This window comes from Seriola dumerili, unplaced genomic scaffold (assembly GCF_002260705.1).
Source record: "Seriola dumerili isolate Sdu_G_001 unplaced genomic scaffold, Sdu_1.0 BDQW01000111.1, whole genome shotgun sequence".
NCBI classification, from domain to species: domain Eukaryota; kingdom Metazoa; phylum Chordata; class Actinopteri; order Carangiformes; family Carangidae; genus Seriola; species Seriola dumerili.
The window spans coordinates 2752010-2772777 of NW_019174366.1; the positions used below are offsets into that span (position 1 = coordinate 2752010).

The window sequence follows — 20768 nt, forward strand, 5'->3', positions numbered from 1 at the left end:
AACCTCAACAGATTTTTTACCTAATCCCACTTACCTTTAATATCAACCTTAAGATAAATATTTAACATATAAATATAATTAAACTTCCTGGTATAAACATGAAAAACGCAGCCAACTGGCTTTACAAGCCAAAATTAATTCACATTATTTTTTACTGCATTTGCATAATCTGCATCACAGCTCTGCTTTTACTGCCGTCCATCACACAAAACATATTTTCATATTCATGACTGCAGTGTTTCACTCAATGAATCCATATTTTATCTGCCGGTATGAGGGAAACAATTGAAATATATATATATATATATATATATATATATATATCAGATACAATAAAACATCAGGAGCTCCTCCCTATGTTAAGATAAGATAAGATATTCCTTTATTAGTCCCACAGTGGGGAAATTTGCTGTATTACAAATGACAGTACCAAATATTAAGACAAATAATGTAATAATATAATATGTACAATTTTAATACTTAGCCTAGATATAACAAAAATCAAAAAAATAGCAGCAGATAAGGAATATTGCACAGACGGTGGGTTAAATTACTTCACATGGCGCAGTATTTGTTATATAGTGCGAGGTGGAGATCACAGTGATCCGAGGACACGTGCTAATACCGGTTTAACTTTTCATATTCATCACCAGTGAGAGTGACATCATTGTCAGCATGTGCAGCTGCAGACAGGTCACTGTGGGTGGTGCCACATCACTCTCAATTCTAACAACTATCATATCTGATAACTATCTAATAACTAATACTCAACCAATATATCTATTTATTGATTGATCTATAATCACTGAGGCTCACGCAGCTGTTTAACATCGACAGCTGTTCTATCAGAAACATCTGGACGCGGAGCACATGGAGCCGCATTAACAGAATCACTGTCTAATAATAAAATGTGATCACGTGGATGAGTGGAAGGTGTGAGGAGGTGATTATTGTGCGTGGATGTGTAATTAGCGGCTCTCTGCTCTGTCTCTTTAACGTGTGTTTCCAGGCCGGTGGGCCGCTGCCCGGCCTTGAATCAAAGTGCGGCACAAAAGGCAGGGCATGAGGATCTGCTGATGTGTGCGGGACAAAGCCTTACCTTGCAGCGGCAGCAGCAGCGCCAGCAGCAGCAGGCTCACAGTCCACAGAGGGCGAGAAGCCATGACCCCAGTCCGCATACACACACACACAAGCACCCGGAGGAGGCTGAGCAGAGAGCGGTTAGAGAGCGAGCCGGTACCGTTAGGTCTGTCTGAAGCAGTTCAGCTCCGTCACGCTGAGAGCCGCAGTCAAGGCGTTCACTATGGCACTCTGAGACACGCCCACACAGTGCAGCTTCCTGCCACACCTTTCAAAATAAAGTTAGCTGCTCCACAAAGAGGAAACAACAGTTTCACAGTTAGAAGTCCATATAGTATAAAGGTATATGTCCATGTGTTTGATTATAGATCAGGTCTAGGTTCTATATTAATACTGTGAAAGTATCAAAGCCTCAGTCCACAGAGAAATGCACACAGCCTGTATTCAGAAACTGAGCCTTAAAACCAGCCGTCAGGACTTCTGGAACTTTGTGATGTCACAACAAAGCAGTCACACCCACCTAGACCCACCATCAAACCTTTTCAGGATTTGGTTTCTCTGAGTGTTTACCTGAAATCTGCAATATTTTTATTGGATCACTCAGAAAAGAGTCAGCCAGAGGAATCAGAGCCTCCTCTCTTCTGATTGGCTCACCAACCTGTTGTTACTAGAGCTCCAGAGAGAAGCTTGAGAGAGGATATGTAAATCTGCACTGAGATGGTTTTTGGTTCTTAAAATCACAAATATATCTTCTTATGGATCAAAACTTCAAATAAAACACTGGAGTAGAGGAAAATATGGTGAATATTTAAAAGCCGTCTCCTTAATGTTGTCCCGGGTGAGGAGCCTCAGTTAATGTTCACATCTTCGACATGATTGTTGGTGTCTGTCGGCTGATTTGAGTGTTTCTCATACCTCTATCATTTCTAGATCAGTGGTTCACATCCTGTGGGCGGAGCTCTTTTTTTTTTTAACCCTCTGGTTCAACCCATAGGACCATCTTCTGAAATAGCACCTTGGTTGTCATGGTTACAATAATAAACACATGGGCCTACTGAGAGCAGCGTACCTACCTTCATTGCCAGCTGTGTCAGAGTCTGGGAGTGTCTTCATCCACTCCTTGTACCTGTTGGCCTGTAGTACCCTCAACAATTATCACTGAATCATTATTATCTAATTCATGATTAGTAATAATCAGAATTATTTGCAAAATAAAACAGTTAATTAACTGCTTTTTTACTAATGACATACTGAACATACACTGGTCAGTGGTTTTGTGATGTCCAGACTGAGTATTCCCTGATTCACCCTGAGAACAAATTACTAATAGCAGATTATTGATCTTTAAATCGGTGCAAAAGAGAAGTAATGGACAGGCCATTTTGAAATCAGCAGGGTATATTCGGACATATGAATATGATCCCAGTGGTGGAAAGTAATTAAGTATTAGAGCTCCATCTAAAGCAAATACTTACACACTGATGCATCAGTATTAAACATATAAAAATGTTATCAGTCAAAGGAGCCAGAGAGGGTTTTCACTGATACTGAGACTTTAAGAACATTTTACTGAACAGCTGCTGAACTCTTACTGAAGTAGGATTTGAAAACAGTAGAAAGGATAACTTAAAAAAAAAAAAAGCAAGTGAACTTTAGTTGCCATTTTAAGTTGGAACAACTTCATAAAATAAAGTAAACACAACTAAATTTTAAGTAAACTTAACAAGTGGATATAAAGTCAACATAACTGAAAACTAACAGTAATATTTACTGAGTTTTTTCAAGGCAGTTGGTTTCCTAGATTTTCTCTAAGCAAGATGAACTTGACACATTTTACAGTGTAGTTTTACTCTGTGATGTTACTGCAGTTCAGATGTTCTTCAGTACTTCTTCCACCACTAGGCATTTTTACCTGTGGTTACTTACACCACATTTATTATTATTGTTACTAAGAGTAGTATTTGTATTAGCGGTAGTAGCAGCAGCAGCAGCAGCAGCAGCAGCAGTAGGTATATTAAAATAACTGTGGTGTCCATCAAACTATGTGGGCGTGGTTTTCGTCCCTGAGCCGCGGAAACAGGCGGAATGATCTCAGACAGCTGACAGCAGCGGATCCTAGGGACCAGCAGAGACCGCGGACCAGCACAGAGCACCGACCAGCGGACTTCAGAAACCCGGCCCACAGCATAGAGAGAGGAGATGGGGGACAGAGCGGGGACCAGGTAAGAGACTGATCCAGCTGTGCTCTCAGAGGATGGAGGGAGAGGACGGAGGTTCCGTTAACTCAGGGAAGGAAATCGTCCAAGTTCCTCTAAAAAAAACAAACTGTTTAAACTTGTTGTTCATGTGAAGTAGCTTTAAACTACTGAGAGTCCGTTTAATAATTATAGATGCGTTATTACATGTTAGAATTAAATCGAAGTGGTTCACAAGATCTCTGTCGCTGTCCTCAGTTTACTGAGGAGCTGGAGAAATGTTTTAATAAAAGTAGACTGACAGTAACGTTGAACTGGGAGGAGCCAATGAACAGACAGGTGTTTTATATCCAGCTGTTACAAACAAAATGTCTTAATCTGGTCATATTAGGTTTTGGAAAGTCTGGCGCAACTTCCTCATATGAGGAAACGGGACGTGTTGTTGGGGTGTTGGGCACCAGCAGGAAGGATGTTGCCTCTGTGAGCCTCTCAGTCAGAAACACTGTTACTTCTCATGATTATTACAGTCACATATATAAACCATAAAACTCTGAAAGCCCTGCAGGTGATTGACAGCTCTCTCTTTGAAGACATGTCTCAGATTGTTTGGAGAGATGTTCCTCCAGATTTTGACGTGTTTTTAAAGCTGCAGCTGAGCTGAACATCCAGATGTGTCTGATAGCAGCAGTGAAGCAGTTAACTCAGAGACGGTATACATCCTGGTGTTTGTAGAGTTTCATCTGTTGCAGAGGAAGACAGAGGATAATTTCTGTGTCTTCTTTATAACTGATAAAACAATGTAAAAGTCTCCGATCTAAAACCACATGAGAACCAGACTGTGGTGGATGCAGGACTGTAGTGGTTTTGGTGAAGGCGTCCTTCCGTACAGTTCCACCAGGTGTTGCCCAAGACGGAAATATTCACCGCACGGGATGGGGTCACAATCCCTCCAGTCCGTCCTTTAACAGTAACAGTCAGGTGACCATATGAACAGTGGAACAGGTTTTATCTAATGCAGTTCACAGAGGCTGTGAAGGTCCCTTCTCCCAATCTAATTGATGAGGAATAAAACCTGCAGTGTACTAAGATGTCTTCAGTCGTTATCTGAAGCCAGGCTCCAACCTCCGAAGCTGAAAACTGAAGCCAACACTGAAGAACCAAAACCTGCATTTCCTCTAATGACCACTAGAGTCTGGCTCCAACAGTGAGTCAGTCCCCATAGACTCCCATGTTAAAATGCCCAACTTTACAGCAGAAATAAACATGTTTACAGCCTGGTACAAATCTGTTTACATTTGTTAAGACTTAAAGTTATTTATAATTGAGGGGGTGGCCTCTTTGAGTGACAGGTGGTCAGTGTATGCTTGCCACAAACTGGCATAAACCGAAGTCATGCCCCTCCTCTTTGACCATTTCTGGATTATCTTGGAGTCAGACACTGCCAAGATGGCGACAGTGGAGCAGTTCACTCTGAGCTTCAAAACCGTTGTTCAGAAACCTGTGGGTGACGTCACGGAGGCTACGTCCATCTTTATTTACAATCTATGGTTGTGTAGCACATGTGTTGACTTTGTGTGTGTTGCAGTCATTTTGTTTCAACAGGTACATCCATCAAAAGCATTACAGTACAGTACAGTTGCTTTTCAACAACTTTTGGTTTGGTCTGAGCTCATTGGTGTGAACAGTAGGTTAGAGTCTCTGTGGCTGTTGCAGCTTTTCCAAATCTCTGTAACATTTGTTGATTTGGTCTTCAGGTCATTTCAGTTGTTAGCAGTTAGCAGTTAGCTTTGTGAAACTGTAGAATGTAAGAGAGTGAACCGCATGTCAAGGCTTCTTAAGTTCATCTTATCAGGGTTATATCTTGTCCTCAGTGCTGACCTCAGAGGCTCTCAACCCTGCTGAGCTCACTGACAGCTTTTCTTATGATTAGATTTTGCGCCTTTAGAATAAGGGGTGGGCAGGATGGCGTTCACATGTCCTCTCTGTAGATAATCAGGATGTGCATTTTGTTCTTTGCCCCTGTTTTCTTTCCTCAGGATGTAAAAGGCAGCACATTCCTGCACAGGCACATGCTAATCGTCTTAAAACTGCAGTGGTGTGCATAAAGTTGGTGAAGCTGACTTGGCCTGAATGGTCCTGACAACAGCTCTGCTAGTGGACCACTACATCTGCAATAATCGTGTTCTACAGTAATGTATATGATGAAGACACAGTTTTCATTGTGTCCTGTTGTAGTCATACACATGGACTCTATAGATTGGCCGATTAATCCCAACACTTGGTCACCCCATGATTCCTGACATACACATAACTGGCACACACTGGCCACATTTCCTGGAATACACTTCACCCACTTCCTGTTTAGATTGTACAGATGCCCTGCTCCTTTTCTCTGCTTCGCCTTTGATCAACTTTTACTCTCAGTTGTTTCTGAATAATGAGCAGTGGTTCTCCCTCATGACTAAACCATAGAGTTTGTAATTTATGGAGTATTATCATCTTCTTTCAACTGTCAGTAAATCAATGTGAAACACAACCCCAGCAGAAATTGTCTGGCCTGCTAATGTAATAGTGTGATGTTATGAGCAGGCCATTGTGCAACCCTGTGGACACTTTTATTTTGGAGGGTACAGGTTGTTACAGTGTTCTGTGTTCTGATTTTTTCAATGGGAGTAAATATGGTGTCATGTAAAGATCGGACACTTTCCTAATAAGGGGAAGTCGTCTTATTTTACATGCTGTATGTACTTGATGCACATTCGTGAGCTTCCTCTTTTCACATAAACTTGACCTACTACTCATGTAATAATGTAGTAATGACTACTAAGTACTCATGTAATAATGTTGTAATGACTACTGAGTACTCATGTAATAATGTAGTAATGACCAGTGAGTACTCATGTAATAATGTTGTAATGACTACTGAGTACTCATGTAATAATGTAGTAATGACTACTAAGTACTCATGTAATAATGTTGTAATGACTACTAAGTACTCATGTAATAATGTTGTAATGACTACTGAGTATTGATGTCAAATCAAGTCAACTTTATTTCTAGAGCACATTTAAACACAGCTTGAGCTGACCAATATGCTTTTACAAAGGACAGTTAAAATAAACAAAAGTTAAACTAATGTATAGAATGAGTAAATCACAAGGAAAGCATAGTAAATATAAACATATATATATATAATGTATACAGAAACATATAATCATACTAACATAAACAACAAGGAGCAAATACACAAGTATCAACATGACAACGGACTAAAAGGTTCGCAAGCCAAAAAGGCCGGTGCATAAAAACGTGTCTTTAGCTTAGATTTAAAAATGGAGATAGAGGAAGCTCATCTGATTTCTAATGACAACTTGTTCCATAATGTTGGACAAAGACTCTTCTAAGTGTCAGTCGTGATGGTGGGACAGACAGGAGAGATGAGCTTTCAGGTCTAAGAGATCCAGGAGCTGAGTGTCAATGAATAAGGTCTGTGATGTCAGCAAGGTCTTGAACTGAATTACAAGGATAACCCCCAGGTTTTTTTTTTTTTTTTTGCATGAGACTTCACATATGGTTTGAGGTGGTCCAGTTTACTGGGGAGGAGGCTTCTGGATTTAGAGGGACCACATCTGAGTTATGAGTTATATGGTTGTTTGTATGGTTTTGTTCCGGAAATGCGATCAGGTTTTGATTGCAGAATTTCATTGTGACATGGAAGGCATCTGCCTTATTTAGCTTGCGTGTGGTGTTTCGACACAGTGAGCCAAATTGTGCAATAAGTGTCTGAGCAATCGCAAAATACTAGAACAACTATAGATAAGCTAAAAAGCTCCCTTGCGTTGGTTCTTTGTTCACTATATTTTTAAATGTAATGACTGATGTCTTCCTCAGAATTGTTCCATGCTGAGTTGGTGAGCTAATTCATCACACACCACACTGTAGTTGTTCCTGTTCCACATAGAGACTGTAGAGAGGAAACATGGTCCAGGATCAGTTCTTAGACTCCAGTACAAATTTAGTTTACAATGAACTTCCTGTGTTACACTGAGCTGTCAGCCATCACTGCTGCTTTCCAGCTGCTCACTGTTTACAGAGACTGGCTCACTGCTGCAATGTGTGTGTGTGTGTATGTGTATGTGTATGTGTGCGTATGAAAGACAGGAAATATGACTTGATTATACACTTCTGTTGGTGTGTATTTGGCTGTAATGAGCTCGCTCAGTTCCTACACACACACTGTAAACACCGTTGAGTGTTGTCCGTCCTCACTCTGCCTCACCAGAGTTTACATAGTTGACAACAAGAGCTGTCGATTAGTCAGTTGATCCTTTAGTCTGTAAAATGTCAGAAAATACAAACAACTTCTTGTTTTCTCCTCAGAGCCCATGGAGCCCAGGTACTCAGATACTAGTTTATTGGACCGACGTGATCTCACGTGACAAACAGCAGACGCTCACATCTGAGAGGCTGGAACCAGAAAAAAATCTTCTGCATTCTGTTCTCGATCAATAACTCAGTTGATTAATTAGACGATTAAAGTTGATGCAGATTAATTTGTTTGTCCTGTAGTTCACACCCACGTCTGTCCTGACTCATGATATACGTAGTGGAGGCTGTGGAGGAAACGTGATGATGTCACAGTGAAGCTGACCTTTTGGATATAAAATGTCAACACTTCATTTTATCAGTTTAGACATTTGTGTTAAACTGTGTCATAATCAGCGTTGCAGTCCTCGAGTCCAGGACCCGGACTCGATTTTCAGGACTCGTGAGTCGACTTGCTTGGACTGGAACTCGAGCATTGACTGCGTTCAGACTTGGAAATTGGAGACGAGGACTCAGGCTTTTTTTTTTGTTAATAGTGTATTTGTTTGGCTGCTGTAAAGGGGACTCGACTCAGACTCGCCTCGGTCTCTTCGGTGACTCGAGACTTGATTTTTGAGGTTTTGTGACTCGTCTCCAACACTGGTCTTTATTAGTGGATGAATTCTTGAGTCGTGGCCACAAAAACGTGTTTTGTGAGGTCACGGTGACCTTTCACCTTTCAACTTTGCCCAACAAATTCCAATCTGTTCATCCTTGATTCAAAACGGACGTTTGTAACAAATGTGAAGAAACTCCCTCCGTGGCCGCGACTGTCGCTGACATACAGGAATAAAAAGATGACATTTAGTTTCTGTCATGTGAAGATACACAGTTCACAGACACACACGCTGTCCTCTCCTCTCTCTACAGAGTGTTTAAGAAGTCCAGCTCCAACACTAAGGTAAGAATGAAAGAAAGTTTCTGTCAGTGTCGCCTGTTGATCTTCTTCACTGCTACAGTTTCTGTCTCCTTCTTGTTCCAGCTCACAGTTTATCTGGGGAAAAGAGACTTTGTTGATCACTTAGACCATGTAGATCCAGTAGGTGAGTATACAGGCACACACACACGCACACACACACACACACGCACACACACACACACACACACACACAGGTCTTCTTTCCTCTTCTCCACAACAAACAGACCGGGGGATTAAAACCAGTAAAACAGTGAATAAAACAGTTTCACTTTAAAAATGTGAGTTCCAGCGAAGCTCTTCAGTGAGCTGAAGAGCTGTCTAACATTTCCTCAGCTTGTTTCTCTGATAACTTCAGATCCAGACGTCCGACGACTAAAATCCTTCATCTGCTTCAAAAATAGAGTGAAAACCACCAAGGTGTCAAAAGTGTATGTCCCTTTAAACTAGATAAAAGTCAATGTTGAGCTTCTGTCTGACAAACACACTGACACATGATCATAGAGGATATGATGTCACTGAGAGGCGACCAATGACACGGAGCGTTACCATGATTAATATCACAGATTTCTCTGGTTTGAGAATTGATGGAAACACTTACACAACTCAACATCATATAGAACACAGGTCCAGTTGTTTTTAGATGTTTTAATGTGGAAAAAAAAAACTGAAGCATGAAGACACAAACCTGGCTTCCAGCACCATGTACACACACACACACACACACACACATACGTGTCAGTGTGGTGTTTGTGAAAGTGTTGGTGAAGTTTTTTAAATTGAAACTGTTTTATTCACTGTTTTACTGGTTTTAATCCCCTGGTGTGTTTGTTGTGGAGAGTAGGACGCCTCTGTGGAGAATTCAGCAGCTGGTAAAAACCAGGAAGAAGCTGACAGCAATGGTGGTGAAGACAACAACTCCCATGATCCCATGCTACTTTATGACGCTGTCTTTTGTTATTGTTATGATAGAGAGACTCTTAAAGGCAGAAGTTACAGACTGCGTTAAATCCTTTCAGCAAACTCCTGTTGTAATATCGTCTAATCTCATCATATGTAGACACACAGACATGTACAGATCACACACTGCACTCAACACTTCATCTGCATGTATTCAACACCTTGTGTGTGTGTGTGTGTGTGTGTGTGTGTCTAGATGGAGTACTCCTTGTAGACCCAGAGTACCTGAAGGAACGTAAAGGTAAAAGACCGGCAGACAGACTCAAAGCAGCAGGCTGAGTGATTCACTGACCATACCTTTACTCAGTGTCTTCATCCTCATCCTCAGTGTTTGTGACTCTGACCTGTGCGTTTTGTTACGGTCGGGAGGACCTGGACGTCTTGGGCCTGTCCTTCAGGAAGGATCTGTACGTCAGCTCCGTGCAGGTCTTCCCTCCTCTGCAGGAGGAGCCGAGGCCTCTGAGCCACCTGCAGGAGAGGCTGCTGAAGAAGCTGGGTCAGCACGCTCACCCCTTCAGCTTCATTGTAAGACCACCTGACATCTACACAACCCCGGCTTCACCCTGACAGCACCATGACTTTCACCTCACACGGCTCTAATGTAAACCAATGTCACAGCCCATTTGTGTTCTGCAGAGAAATATAACTGTCTCAGTTTGAGTTTACACTGATGGAGAAAGCTGGAAGGAACATTTTACAGTTGCTACCTCCACGTTATTTAGCTCCTCTTTTAGCTCTGTCCTTCTACCATTATCTGATGTCCACATTCACACTAATGTCCAATAATGTTTGAGATTAAATTTCTTCACTATATCCTCAGATATCCAGAGCTCCATAATGTTTAATACTGCTGCTTTGATTATGAAGTGCAAACACGTGCTTCACGGTTCAGGGCGTCTGCTTAAACTGTTAGTAAAAGTTAAAAGCACAGAACAGTTAGTGTTGATGCTGTAAGAACAGGTGAGTGTATAACACTAAACACTCTGTGAAGTGAAGTGGATAAGAGCAGACGTGCTCTCTTTGTCATGCACTTACACTGGCTGCAGGAAGTTTTCAGACCCCTTCACTTTTTTGCACTTTGTGTTATAAATGGATGAAACCGTAACATCCGTTTTTACACATTAACCTACTCTCAATAATCCATAATGACAAGGTGAAGACATGTTTTTAGAAATGTTTGCAAATTAATTTAAAATCTAAACTAAAACCGTTAATTTATAAAAGTCTTCAGACTCTTCACTGTGGCTCCAAACTGTGACCTGCTGCTTCCTGTTTGCTTTAATTATCGCTGAGAGGAGTCCAGAACTTGATGGAGTCAACATGTTGCAAATTAGCTTCACCTGCAGGTCTGGACAGAGACCAGAGTCCAGTGAACCCTCTGTAGACCTCTGTGATAAACTGCGGTGAGACACAGATCAGGACAAGAAGCTCTGAGTGTTCTTCAAGAGAACTGTGAAGAGGAACAAGTCTGGAACCAGGACTCTTCTAGACCTGGTGTCCAGACAAACTGAGGAACCAGGTGAGAAGGACCTGGGTCAGGGCGGAGCTTCAGAAGTCCTCTGCAGAGATGGAGAAGCTGCTGGAAGGACGAGCGTCTCAGCAGCTCTCCATCAATCAGGTCTTTATGGTGGAGAGACGAGACAGAGACACTGTGAGGACATGAGACACTGTGAGGACATGAGACACTGTGAGGACATGAGACACTGTGAGGACATGAGACACTCTGCTGGAGTTCTCAGCAGCAGGGACAGGGAGACTGGTCAGAGGAAAACCTGATCCAGAGTCCAGGAGACCTGAGACTGGAGAGACGGTTCACCTTTCAGCTCCACAGTGACCTGAAGCAAACACCAACACTGCCGAGTCTTCAGGACCGGTCTCTGACTGTCCCTGAGTGTCCCAGACAAAGTCCACACCTAAACCTCATAGACCATCTGTGGAGAGACCTGAAGAGGACAGTTCACAGACACTTCCTGTCCAGTCTGAGTCTGAGAGGATCTGACAGGAAGAATCCAGGTTCAGAGCTCAAGAAGACTGAATCTGGAACTGCTGCTGAAGGGGGGTCCTACAAAGAACTGGACTAAGGGTCTGAAGACTTTTGTAAATGATTTTAGTTTTTGAGTTTAAATAAATTAGCAAAATGTCTAAAACATGTTTCATTTTGTCATTATGGATTGAGAGCAGATTGGTGGGCACAAATGGCATTTTTACAGATTTACAATTAGATCTTCAACACAGTAAGGTGAAGGGGTCTGAATACTTTCTGAAGCCTCTGTACCTTCTCTTACCCAGTTTTCATTCTGCTCAGTGAAGTGGAGAAGAGGAGGTTTGTGCAGGGATCTCCAGGAGACATGTAGATTTCACTTCATGTGTCTGGATGTGTTAGATTCCTCAGAACCTGCCCTGCTCAGTGACCCTCCAGCCAGGCCCAGAGGACACTGGGAAAGCGTGTGGCGTGGACTTCGAGCTCCGAGTCTTCTGTGCAAAGACTGTGAACGAAAAGATCCACCATAGGTCAGAGACTACCACCAAACTGATTCCATTAGAGAAAGTTCTTCTACTGTGCTTCACATGACACGTGCCGTGTGCGCAGGAACTCTGTTTGCCTGGCGATCCGGAAGGTTCAGTTCGCTCCAGAGAAGCCGGGCCCTCAGCCGATGGTGGAGACCAGCCGCAGCTTCCTGATGTCGGACAGATCTCTGCACTTAGAGGCCTCACTGGATAAGGAGGTAACACACACACACACACACACACACTCTGATGTGCTGTTTGATTAGAAGGACACACACACTGATGAGTCTCTGTCTGTCTCCAGCTGTACTACCACGGTGAGCCCATCAGTGTCAACGTCCACGTCACCAACAACTCCACCAAGACTGTGAAGAAAATCAAGATCTCAGGTGACGACACCTGTCCACAAGATGAAGTTGTGAGAGGTTCTAAATGCTGGTTTTGACACTTGATTGGTTCAGTTAATTACAGAAACACTACCTCCAATCAGTAATGAGAGAACCTTTGCACCTCATGACCGCTGAAATAATGCTGAAAAAACAGTCTGCAGCCTGCTGGGGTCAGTTAAAAGCACACAGCAGAATACTTTCCATCTTTGTGGCTTTTAAAGGTCCCTGTTGTGTACAGGTAGATGTCCGTGTCTTTTTTTGATTATAAAAATTTTATGTTAAAGGAGCTATATGTAAGTTTTGCTATTGCTACATGGCTAACGTTAGCATTAGCAGCTGTTTACTTACCAGTCTAGAAGAAACGTTTTGAGTTCAGCATCAGACTTTATTCCTTTACTCACCAACAGATGCATCCAGAGGTGGAAACAAACACCAATGTTAACTCTTTTCTCTATCACGTATTGTCTTCTAATGAAGTTAGCATGCTAACCAGCTAGCCCCGGCCCGTATTGTGACTTTTCGATAGAGAGTCACTGTAGCCTCCAGTCTGTCCTGAAGATTGAGCTGCTCAGAAGACCTATTATAACCTCTTGTATTGTAAACGCAACGATGGCTGAAGCTCTTGGTAAATTGGTAACTAAACAGCTGTTAATGCTAACATGTAGCAATAGCAAAACTTACAAATAGCTCCTTTAATATTGGGAAAGTATCGAAGCGCTCAGTCCACAGAGAAATATACACAGCCTGTATTCAGAAACTGAGCCTTAAAACCAGCCGTCAGGACTTCTGTAACTTTGTGATGTCACAACAAAGCAGTCACCACTCTCAGCCATGCCCAAGGCCCCACCCACCTGGACCCATCATCCAACCTTGCAGGTTGTTTGGAGTTGGGCTTGTTATGTGGTGCTACAGCTAAATCAAGTGTTGCATCTTACACCTGCTGTTATCTGTAACATCTTCCCATGATGCATTGTGGCAGACAGAGTGGGACGACTGAACTAACTCTCCTCCTCCTCCTCTCAGTTCGTCAGTATGCTGACATCTGTCTGTTCTCCACGGCTCAGTACAAGTGTTCAGTGGCTCAGGTTGAAGCAGAGTGAGTATCTCCCTCTCTCTGTCTGTACACGTGTTACATCACTGTGTCTGTTCCCCTGAAAAAGAACGACATGGACAACAGTAACAGATCCCTCTCTACTCCCTTCTTGCCTCTCTGTCTCCTGGACCTGCACACCCATCAGTGACCAGGTGTCACCCAGCTCCACCTCTTGCCAGGTCTACACCCTGACCCCCGTGCTGGGTACCAACAGGGAGAAGAGAGGCCTGGCTCTGGATGGAAAACTGAAGCATGAAGACACCAACCTGGCTTCCAGCACCATGTACACACACACACACACACACACACACGCACACACACACACTCATGCATGTGAACAGTCTGCTGATTCTTGTGTTGTGTTCTGTGTGTTACAGAGTGAAAGAGGGGGCCAACAAGGAGACGATGGGGATCGTGGTTTCTTACAGAGTTAAAGTCAAACTGGTGGTGTCTCTTGGAGGGTAGGTCTACACTCATACCCCTTTTCCACCAAAAAAAAAAACGATGCCCTGAATTCATGACATCATGGTTTCCAGTCTGATGCCTCAGGTGATGTCACTTGAGTCAGTGTTGGTGTTTGAAAAGTTAAAGTGAGCTGAACAGACCTGAGGCCAGAGGCTCAAGGTTACTACCCGCACAACACACCTGACATCTAACACTAAGTTGACAGTGTTTAGGTTGCATTGTGGGTAATGTAGGCACCAGGTTTTCACAAGGAAGAAGAATACATGGAATCAAAGGGACAGTGTCTCTGCTGCACAACGTCATTAAAGACTGTTCATCATGAGTCAGAGTGTTACATCAGTGCAGAGCTCTTTCATTTAATTAGTCATTTAATTAATAATTTATTTAAGTCTTGATCACTGACTATTTAAATTTTAATTAAGGTAATAAACTGTGTGTGTGTTTGTGTGTGTGAGTGTGTGTGTGTGTGTGTGTGTGTGTGTGTGTGTGTGTGTGTGTAGGGATGTAGCAGTGGAACTCCCTTTTGTCCTGATGCATCCTAAACCGACAGACCAGCCCTGCTCCAAGCCCCAGTCAGGTATGACACACACACACACACACACACACACACACACACACACCTGGCTCAGTTGGCTCTCTCTCTCTATCTCATAACAGTTAATAGTCATGTAATAACTTCGTGTCTCTTGTTCCCTCAGAGGCTGATGCTCCTGTAGATGTAAACCTTATAGAGTTTGGCACAAAGTAAGTGTGTGTGTTTGCGAGTGTGTGTGTTACTCTTTGTGTAGCTACATAATTTACTGACATAGCAGAGAAACGTCACACGTTTACATCTGCTATCTGCTATTACTTGTTGTTCAGTCATGTCCATCTGTCTGAGGAGAGTTTTTTTTTATTAAAGATTGGACATGTTCTCTTGTGTCCTTGTGTGTGTTTTGTGTTGGAGTGTGTGTGTGTGACAGTTTGTCAGTAATCTGTCTCTCTTCAGTTCTTCCTCTCAGGGTGATGACTTTGTGTTTGAAGACTTTGCTCGGCTGAGGTTGACCGGGACGAAGGATCACCTGGGTGCGGAGGATCCCTTCTGTTAGCTGGTCCTGCTCGCTCAGCAGGGCCTCTGGTCTGAGGTCAGGACCCTGAACCCCAGAGGGCATTAAGAAGATGGAGATGATTTAACTGAACCATTTGAAGCTCTTGTTTGTTTGTGTGTTTGTGTAGGAGTGAAGGAGTCATTGTTCAGGTAAATGATAAGAGCTGTTTTCTTCAGGTATCAGTGACACTGATCAATAACAGAGGAAGTTGATTTATCTTTAACCTCTTCAGGATGAAATAATCTGATGCATCTTCACTTCGCAGAACAAAGTTTAATGAAACCACAGCAGTCATCGTATTGTTTTTACTTCCTTTTTACTAACAGATATTCTCTGCTTGTCTTACCTTGTATGTAATACATCAATAGGATGAATATGCTGTATATGTACATTGTGATTTTAATGTTGAAGGGGCAGTTGGTGTTTGCTCTTCTGCCTTCAGCTTGTGTTTAATGCAACTGTATAAAATACACAGCTGTTGTTTTCCTGCTCCGGCAATCTTTTAGACACTTTCATACAAAGTGTAAAGTAGTCTGTCTCTCCTGGACACACATATAAAACACCACATACACAGACATTGTCAACAATAATACATCCTCATTCTGAGCATGCTGTAAACACAGTTTGTTCTCAGAGGCTCATGGGAAATGAAGTATAAACGTACAGTGTCTTACAGACTAAAGTGTCAGCATGATGTTCAGATAGAACTTTGAAAACCGTGTTGGTCAGTTGGTCAGATACTGGCTTTTAGCAGGTGATGCTGATATTTGAGCCAATGAGTGTATAAGCATCTTTGATAAGGATCCAGAAAATGTCACAGTGATGCACTAACATCTGCTGATAATAAAATCGACCTCCCGCCTTATCATCTGGCCTCTAATCCCTAAAACCATTGGATGATGTTCCCCCCAGGATGAACTGTAATAACTTTTCATCCTGTGTGAAAACTCAGATCTGTCCAACACTTTATTTAATAACCAGTTACCCTGAAAAACGGAAGATGTTCGCCCATGTTTAGAGTCATCTGTTCAATCATGTTGCAACGTAACTACACACGTTATGCTTCATTATATTCTTCACTGTGATCTCACTGTAGTGTGGAACAAAACTGTTAGCGTGGAGCTGATTCTGTCTGTCATATTTTAATATGCGAGTCGACCACATGGACGATCAACCACAGCGTCTTTGTTTGTCCTGGTCCACACATATTGAATCTGAGCTACGACATCAAAGACTGTACATCCTACACTGACACTGAGTCTCTCCTGTGGGACAATCGGTTCATAAGTGTCTAAACAGCACTGTGTGTTTTATCTATGAGGATGGAGGAGTGAGGATCATGAATCTGCCTGATTTTTTTTTCCCCCACATTGTTTTATGAGAAATATGAGATTTGTATAATAAATGCAAATGTAAGATATCACATCTATTATCATTATAACCAAACATTTATAGGAAACATCTCACTTCAAATATAAGAAGAAACAATGTTACATGATCTTTATGTTGTTTACTCAATAAAAGGTAAAAACTGTTGTAACTAAAAAAAAAAAAAGTCTTTATTTTGCTGTTTAACAAAAAAAAGTTGTCGTACAGAGCTTTATGTATTCTGTGAAAAACATTTCCACCTGTCAAACAGAAGCTGACCGGTGCAGGTGTGAGAGCAGGACATGTCTGAAGAGTTAATGACGCTGGACTGGACCTGGAAGTGAAGCGTCTCCAGAGTCTCACTGATGGAGGACTGTCATGTGTCAAGGTCCTGGATCAGAGTCACTTCGCTGTGTTTCTGTATTAACATTTCATATCGGTCCAAAAGACTGTACAACATATGACAGCCAGGTCATCATCATCATCATTGTTTACTTATTACTGTTGGTTAGTCTCTTCCTACAGTCTCACATGCTCCGTACATGAGGCTCCATCAGCGGCTAAAATGCTTCAACACCTGTACAATGAATCAGCTGAAGTGTGAGACTGAAGGACAAACCTGAACACTGCTCTTTCTGTTGGTCATCAGAGGTCTTGGTAGTTGTGCATGAAGAAGAAAAAATTGACCACGAGCAACAAAATATACTCAACATACACTTCTTAGAAAATCAGACATCTTGTATATAACATGTTTTTTTAGTTTTTTTTTGTGTGTTTCCTGTGAAACTCAGTATTTATCACTACAATAAAAAAGGAATATTAAAAAAACATGTAATGCTGGTGGTAGAAGTGGAGGATGTGGCTCATCAGCCTCATCAGGTGTTGCCCAGTGATCATGAATCCACCAGTCAGCCGCCCTCTGTCCTCTCATGTCTGCTGCTGCTGCTGCTGCTGCTGTTGCTGCTGCTGCTGTTGCTGCTGCTGCTGCTGCTGCTGCTGCTGCTGCTGCTCCAGCATGACTTCACAGGTCCGTCCCAGTTCTCCCAGTTTGACCTTGGCGTACTCTGCCCTGTTCAGAGCCATCTGACAGTCCTTCCTGGCTGAGTACGTGGAGCCTTCGTGAGGCTGACCAGTAGCTACCTGGAGAGAGGAAAGAGGATGAGTACCTTTAATCTGCTGCTCACAGTTTGATGCACTCTGACTGATTACATAGTATTTACAGCATTAATACTTAACTGGTTGTATTTGTGAAGCCTGTGTATGTATGGGGATCAGATTTGTTTCGAAAATACTGAGCAATATGTTTTAGTTGTTAAACAGAAAAGCAATAAGAGATTAAAGCTAAAGAATTAACTTCAAATCTAAATCTACAAGTTATTTATAAAAGAGTACACACACACACACACACACACACACACACACACACACTGGGTTAGTGAGCGAGATGATCATCCACCTGACAGGTGTGTCATATCCAGATGTTGATTACACAGCATGATTGTTGCACAGGTGTGCTTTGGGCTGGTCAGAATAAAAGGAACTTTAATATGTGGAGTTATATTTTGAAAAAAGACATTAATTAGACACTGAACTGTGTGACAGAAGTGCATTTTTGGGGGGAGGGTTGTGGATCAGAAAATGAGTCAGTATCTGGTGTGACCACCATTTGCCTCATGCGGTGCGACACATCTGCTTGGCACAGAGACACAGTGTGGCTGTGTGTAGTTGCTGGATATTGGCAGGAAGTGGATCCAGTGTAATCCAGATCATCTCAAACATGCACAGTGGACGACATGTGGTGAGTAAGAGGCTAGCTCGATGAACTGCTACACTCTCAGAAATGACTTTGGAGGCGTCTTACAGTGAATAAATGACTGATCATTTCGTGGTCCACAGCTCTGGTGGACATTCAGCATGTTGACTGCACACTACCTCAAAATATGGAGCCCCTGTGGAACTGATAAAACTACACATTTTAAACAAAGATTGATGGACACTGTACAAAGGAGATGTGTCACACTGCATGAGGTAAATGCTGGTCGCACCAGATGTTTTCTGAACCGCGACCCCCCCCCACCCTAATAAATGCACATTTTAGAGTGGCTTTTTATTGTGATCAGGCCAGATCACACCTGTAATTAACATCTGGATATGCCACACCTGTCATGTGGAGGGATGATCTTACTCATTTAGATCTTTTATTTCAACTCAAAAAAAAAAGTTGTGTTAATATTTTTGTTCAGTGTAGTTGATTTCAACTTACAGTTTTGTCTTTCTGAGCTCTCAGCTTTCACACTAATATCTATGGATATATCCAGACACATACTAAGATGTAGTATTCTACAACACTGTTACCATGAGGCACCACAGCTCTGTTGTAGCAGTGGTCTCTAATACTCTCATTGTGGGTCTGACCTGGGTGAGGTAGCGGATCTGGCCGCTCAGTTCACTCTCCACCCGGTTGACGGAGCTCTGGAACTGGACCAGCTGTCTGTCCAGGAAGCTGGCGTTGTGTTTGTCTTTGGAGAGCTCCAGGACGATGTTACCTGTGAGGGTGAGCACACGACAACATGTCAGTTCATGACCGGACACCGTGACAAACAATGATTTTAAATCCATAGTGTACTCAACATATATAGTTTACTCCTACAGCTGATCAGCAACACCTTTATATTCCTCTACACTGGCAACAGCCAAAGCCACAGGCATAATGTTTTCAGGTTGTCCGTCCCATGATGGAACTTCTTTAAATTTGGCACAAACATTCACTAGGACTCAAGGATGAACTGATTAGATTGGTAGTGGTCAGAGGTCGAAGGTCAGGGTCACTCTGACCTCACAAAACACATTTTTGGCCATAACTCACAAATTCATTCACAAATTGACAATTTAACTCAAATGTCTTCAAGGATAAAAAAAAAGTGATGACATTTTATATCTAAAAAGGTCAATGGTCAACTTCACTGTGACATCATAATTGGCTAATTTGCAGAAGAAAAAACAATGAGGATGTGTCTATCTTAAAGGGACAAATATATGACATGAACCAATGCCACACACCTCAGCTTTTATAGCCTAGACTAGTTTGCAATGCTCCTGAGGACGGCCTTTAAAAGATACAGCCGTCAACAAGGAAACACACACAGAGCAGCTTCCATTACACATTAGATGTGTAACACAGGAGGCTTTATCTTTCAGACACAGGTGTCTGTAGCAGGATGTTTGTAGCTGCTGTATTCAGTCATGACATGAGAGCAAGTACTGTCACAGCAGTGAGTTGGGACACTATATTCAATCTGACCTTGCCTTACAATAAGACCCAAGGGACCCAGTGAGCACACTGAATGGCCATCATAGACAGTGAAGGCCTGACATATGCGAGGGAAAGGCATCGCCACTGTCTGTACCTCCACATTTTCCTCAGGCAACAGCTTGATGTGCTGGTTGGTGAACCTGTCAAGCGAACCAGTGAGGAAAGCCATGTTGCAGTGGTCAGACTAGTTGCGTCTAGTGGGTTAACCAATATTAAGCCCTTCAGAGGGCAAAACACATACTGCTGCACAATCAAGACAAAAAGAAGGGGACAGCTTTCGTGTCAAGTACTTGTCTCAATGTGCACTCATTCATTTCTACTACTTCATTGTCTACACTGGACTGCTTACAGGGATTAGTGAGCTCAGTGCTCTACAATAACGGCTCTGATAATAAAACATCTATGTAAGACATCTACCTTTGTCTTTACATTACTTTGATGGCTTGTTTCTTACCAGCTTTTACAAACAAAACCGATACAGATTTATCTGCTCTAATTTGGTCCCCTGTTAATATAAAAATATTCGCTACAAGAATATTTAGATATAAGAAACATTTTCTTCAGTAATTCAGACAGAAAGATTTCAGTTGGACATGAGAGGTTCGACACTGCTCATTGTGTCTGCTCCTTGTACTACAGCAGGACTGTGTGTGGTAGCAGCTACTACCTATTAACTACAGCAGTGCGTGTATAAAAACATTCAGAATTATACAATGATACAGTTTTTAGTTATTTAAAAGGGCTACAGTCTGTCCTCACCGGCACACTGCAGGACCATCGCTATCTCCTTCTCCACATCCTCCAGAGCTCTGAGCCGCTCGTTAGCCATCACCAGGCCGGACACAGCTCCTTTCAGCGGGTTAACAACGACACGTCGTAGCGTACAGTAACGCTCCTTGAGGTCCAGTCAGTACACAGAGTAAACCATAAACTTGTTCGGCTCAGTTCAGCTTCACAGGACTGAAGCATGGAAGCGCAAACTGCTCAGCCCGCACAACAACAAAAAGCTCACTAAATCTACGTCACCT

General features: G+C 42.4%; 3 protein-coding genes across 6 annotated transcripts in view; 1 reads left to right on the top strand and 2 right to left on the bottom strand.

Annotated features, from left to right (window-relative positions):
* LOC111223562 (CD99 antigen-like protein 2) overlaps positions 1-1288 on the bottom strand; it is a 19882-nt gene extending 18594 nt beyond the window's left edge. For all 4 annotated transcript variants that reach the window (XM_022747750.1, XM_022747751.1, XM_022747749.1 and 1 more), the window contains exon 1: positions 1100-1288. In XM_022747750.1, the coding sequence (XP_022603471.1) occupies positions 1100-1178 (79 nt within the window). In that variant the 5' untranslated portion in view covers positions 1179-1288. The remainder of the gene's footprint in view (positions 1-1099) is intronic.
* A 1866-nt stretch (positions 1289-3154) lies between these two features.
* On the top strand, positions 3155-16561 carry LOC111223644 (arrestin red cell-like). The gene is made up of 14 exons (XM_022747885.1): positions 3155-3302; positions 8511-8541; positions 8623-8683; positions 9713-9757; positions 9845-10041; positions 11900-12027; positions 12107-12242; positions 12329-12413; positions 13437-13509; positions 13652-13789; positions 13884-13967; positions 14472-14548; positions 14670-14715; positions 14960-16561. Exons 1-14 carry the CDS (start codon positions 3280-3282, stop codon positions 15057-15059), a joined length of 1224 nt encoding a protein of 407 aa, XP_022603606.1. The 5' UTR covers positions 3155-3279; the 3' UTR covers positions 15060-16561.
* A 52-nt stretch (positions 16562-16613) lies between these two features.
* med11 (mediator complex subunit 11) lies at positions 16614-20742 on the bottom strand. The gene is made up of 3 exons (XM_022747886.1): positions 20500-20742; positions 18843-18973; positions 16614-17567 (listed from the first exon to the last, which is right to left on the bottom strand). Exons 1-3 carry the CDS (start codon positions 20567-20569, stop codon positions 17355-17357), a joined length of 414 nt encoding a protein of 137 aa, XP_022603607.1. The 5' UTR covers positions 20570-20742; the 3' UTR covers positions 16614-17354.
* Between the last annotated feature and the right edge of the window lie 26 nt (positions 20743-20768).

Bases quoted from the DNA above. Each gene is read 5' to 3' on its own strand.
- LOC111223644 (XM_022747885.1), top strand. From the start codon at position 3,280: ATGGGGGACAGAGCGGGGACCAG. The intron at 12,028-12,106 runs GTCAGAGACTAC...CCGTGTGCGCAG, and splicing joins AACGAAAAGATCCACCATAG to GAACTCTGTTTGCCTGGCGA. The intron at 12,243-12,328 runs GTAACACACACA...GTCTGTCTCCAG, and splicing joins AGGCCTCACTGGATAAGGAG to CTGTACTACCACGGTGAGCC.
- med11 (XM_022747886.1), bottom strand. From the start codon at position 20,569: ATGGCTAACGAGCGGCTCAGAGCTCTGGAGGATGTGGAGAAGGAGATA. The intron at 18,974-20,499 runs GTGAGGACAGAC...TCACCCTCACAG, and splicing joins GATGGTCCTGCAGTGTGCCG to GTAACATCGTCCTGGAGCTC. The intron at 17,568-18,842 runs GTCAGACCCACA...TCCTCTCTCCAG, and splicing joins AGATCCGCTACCTCACCCAG to GTAGCTACTGGTCAGCCTCA.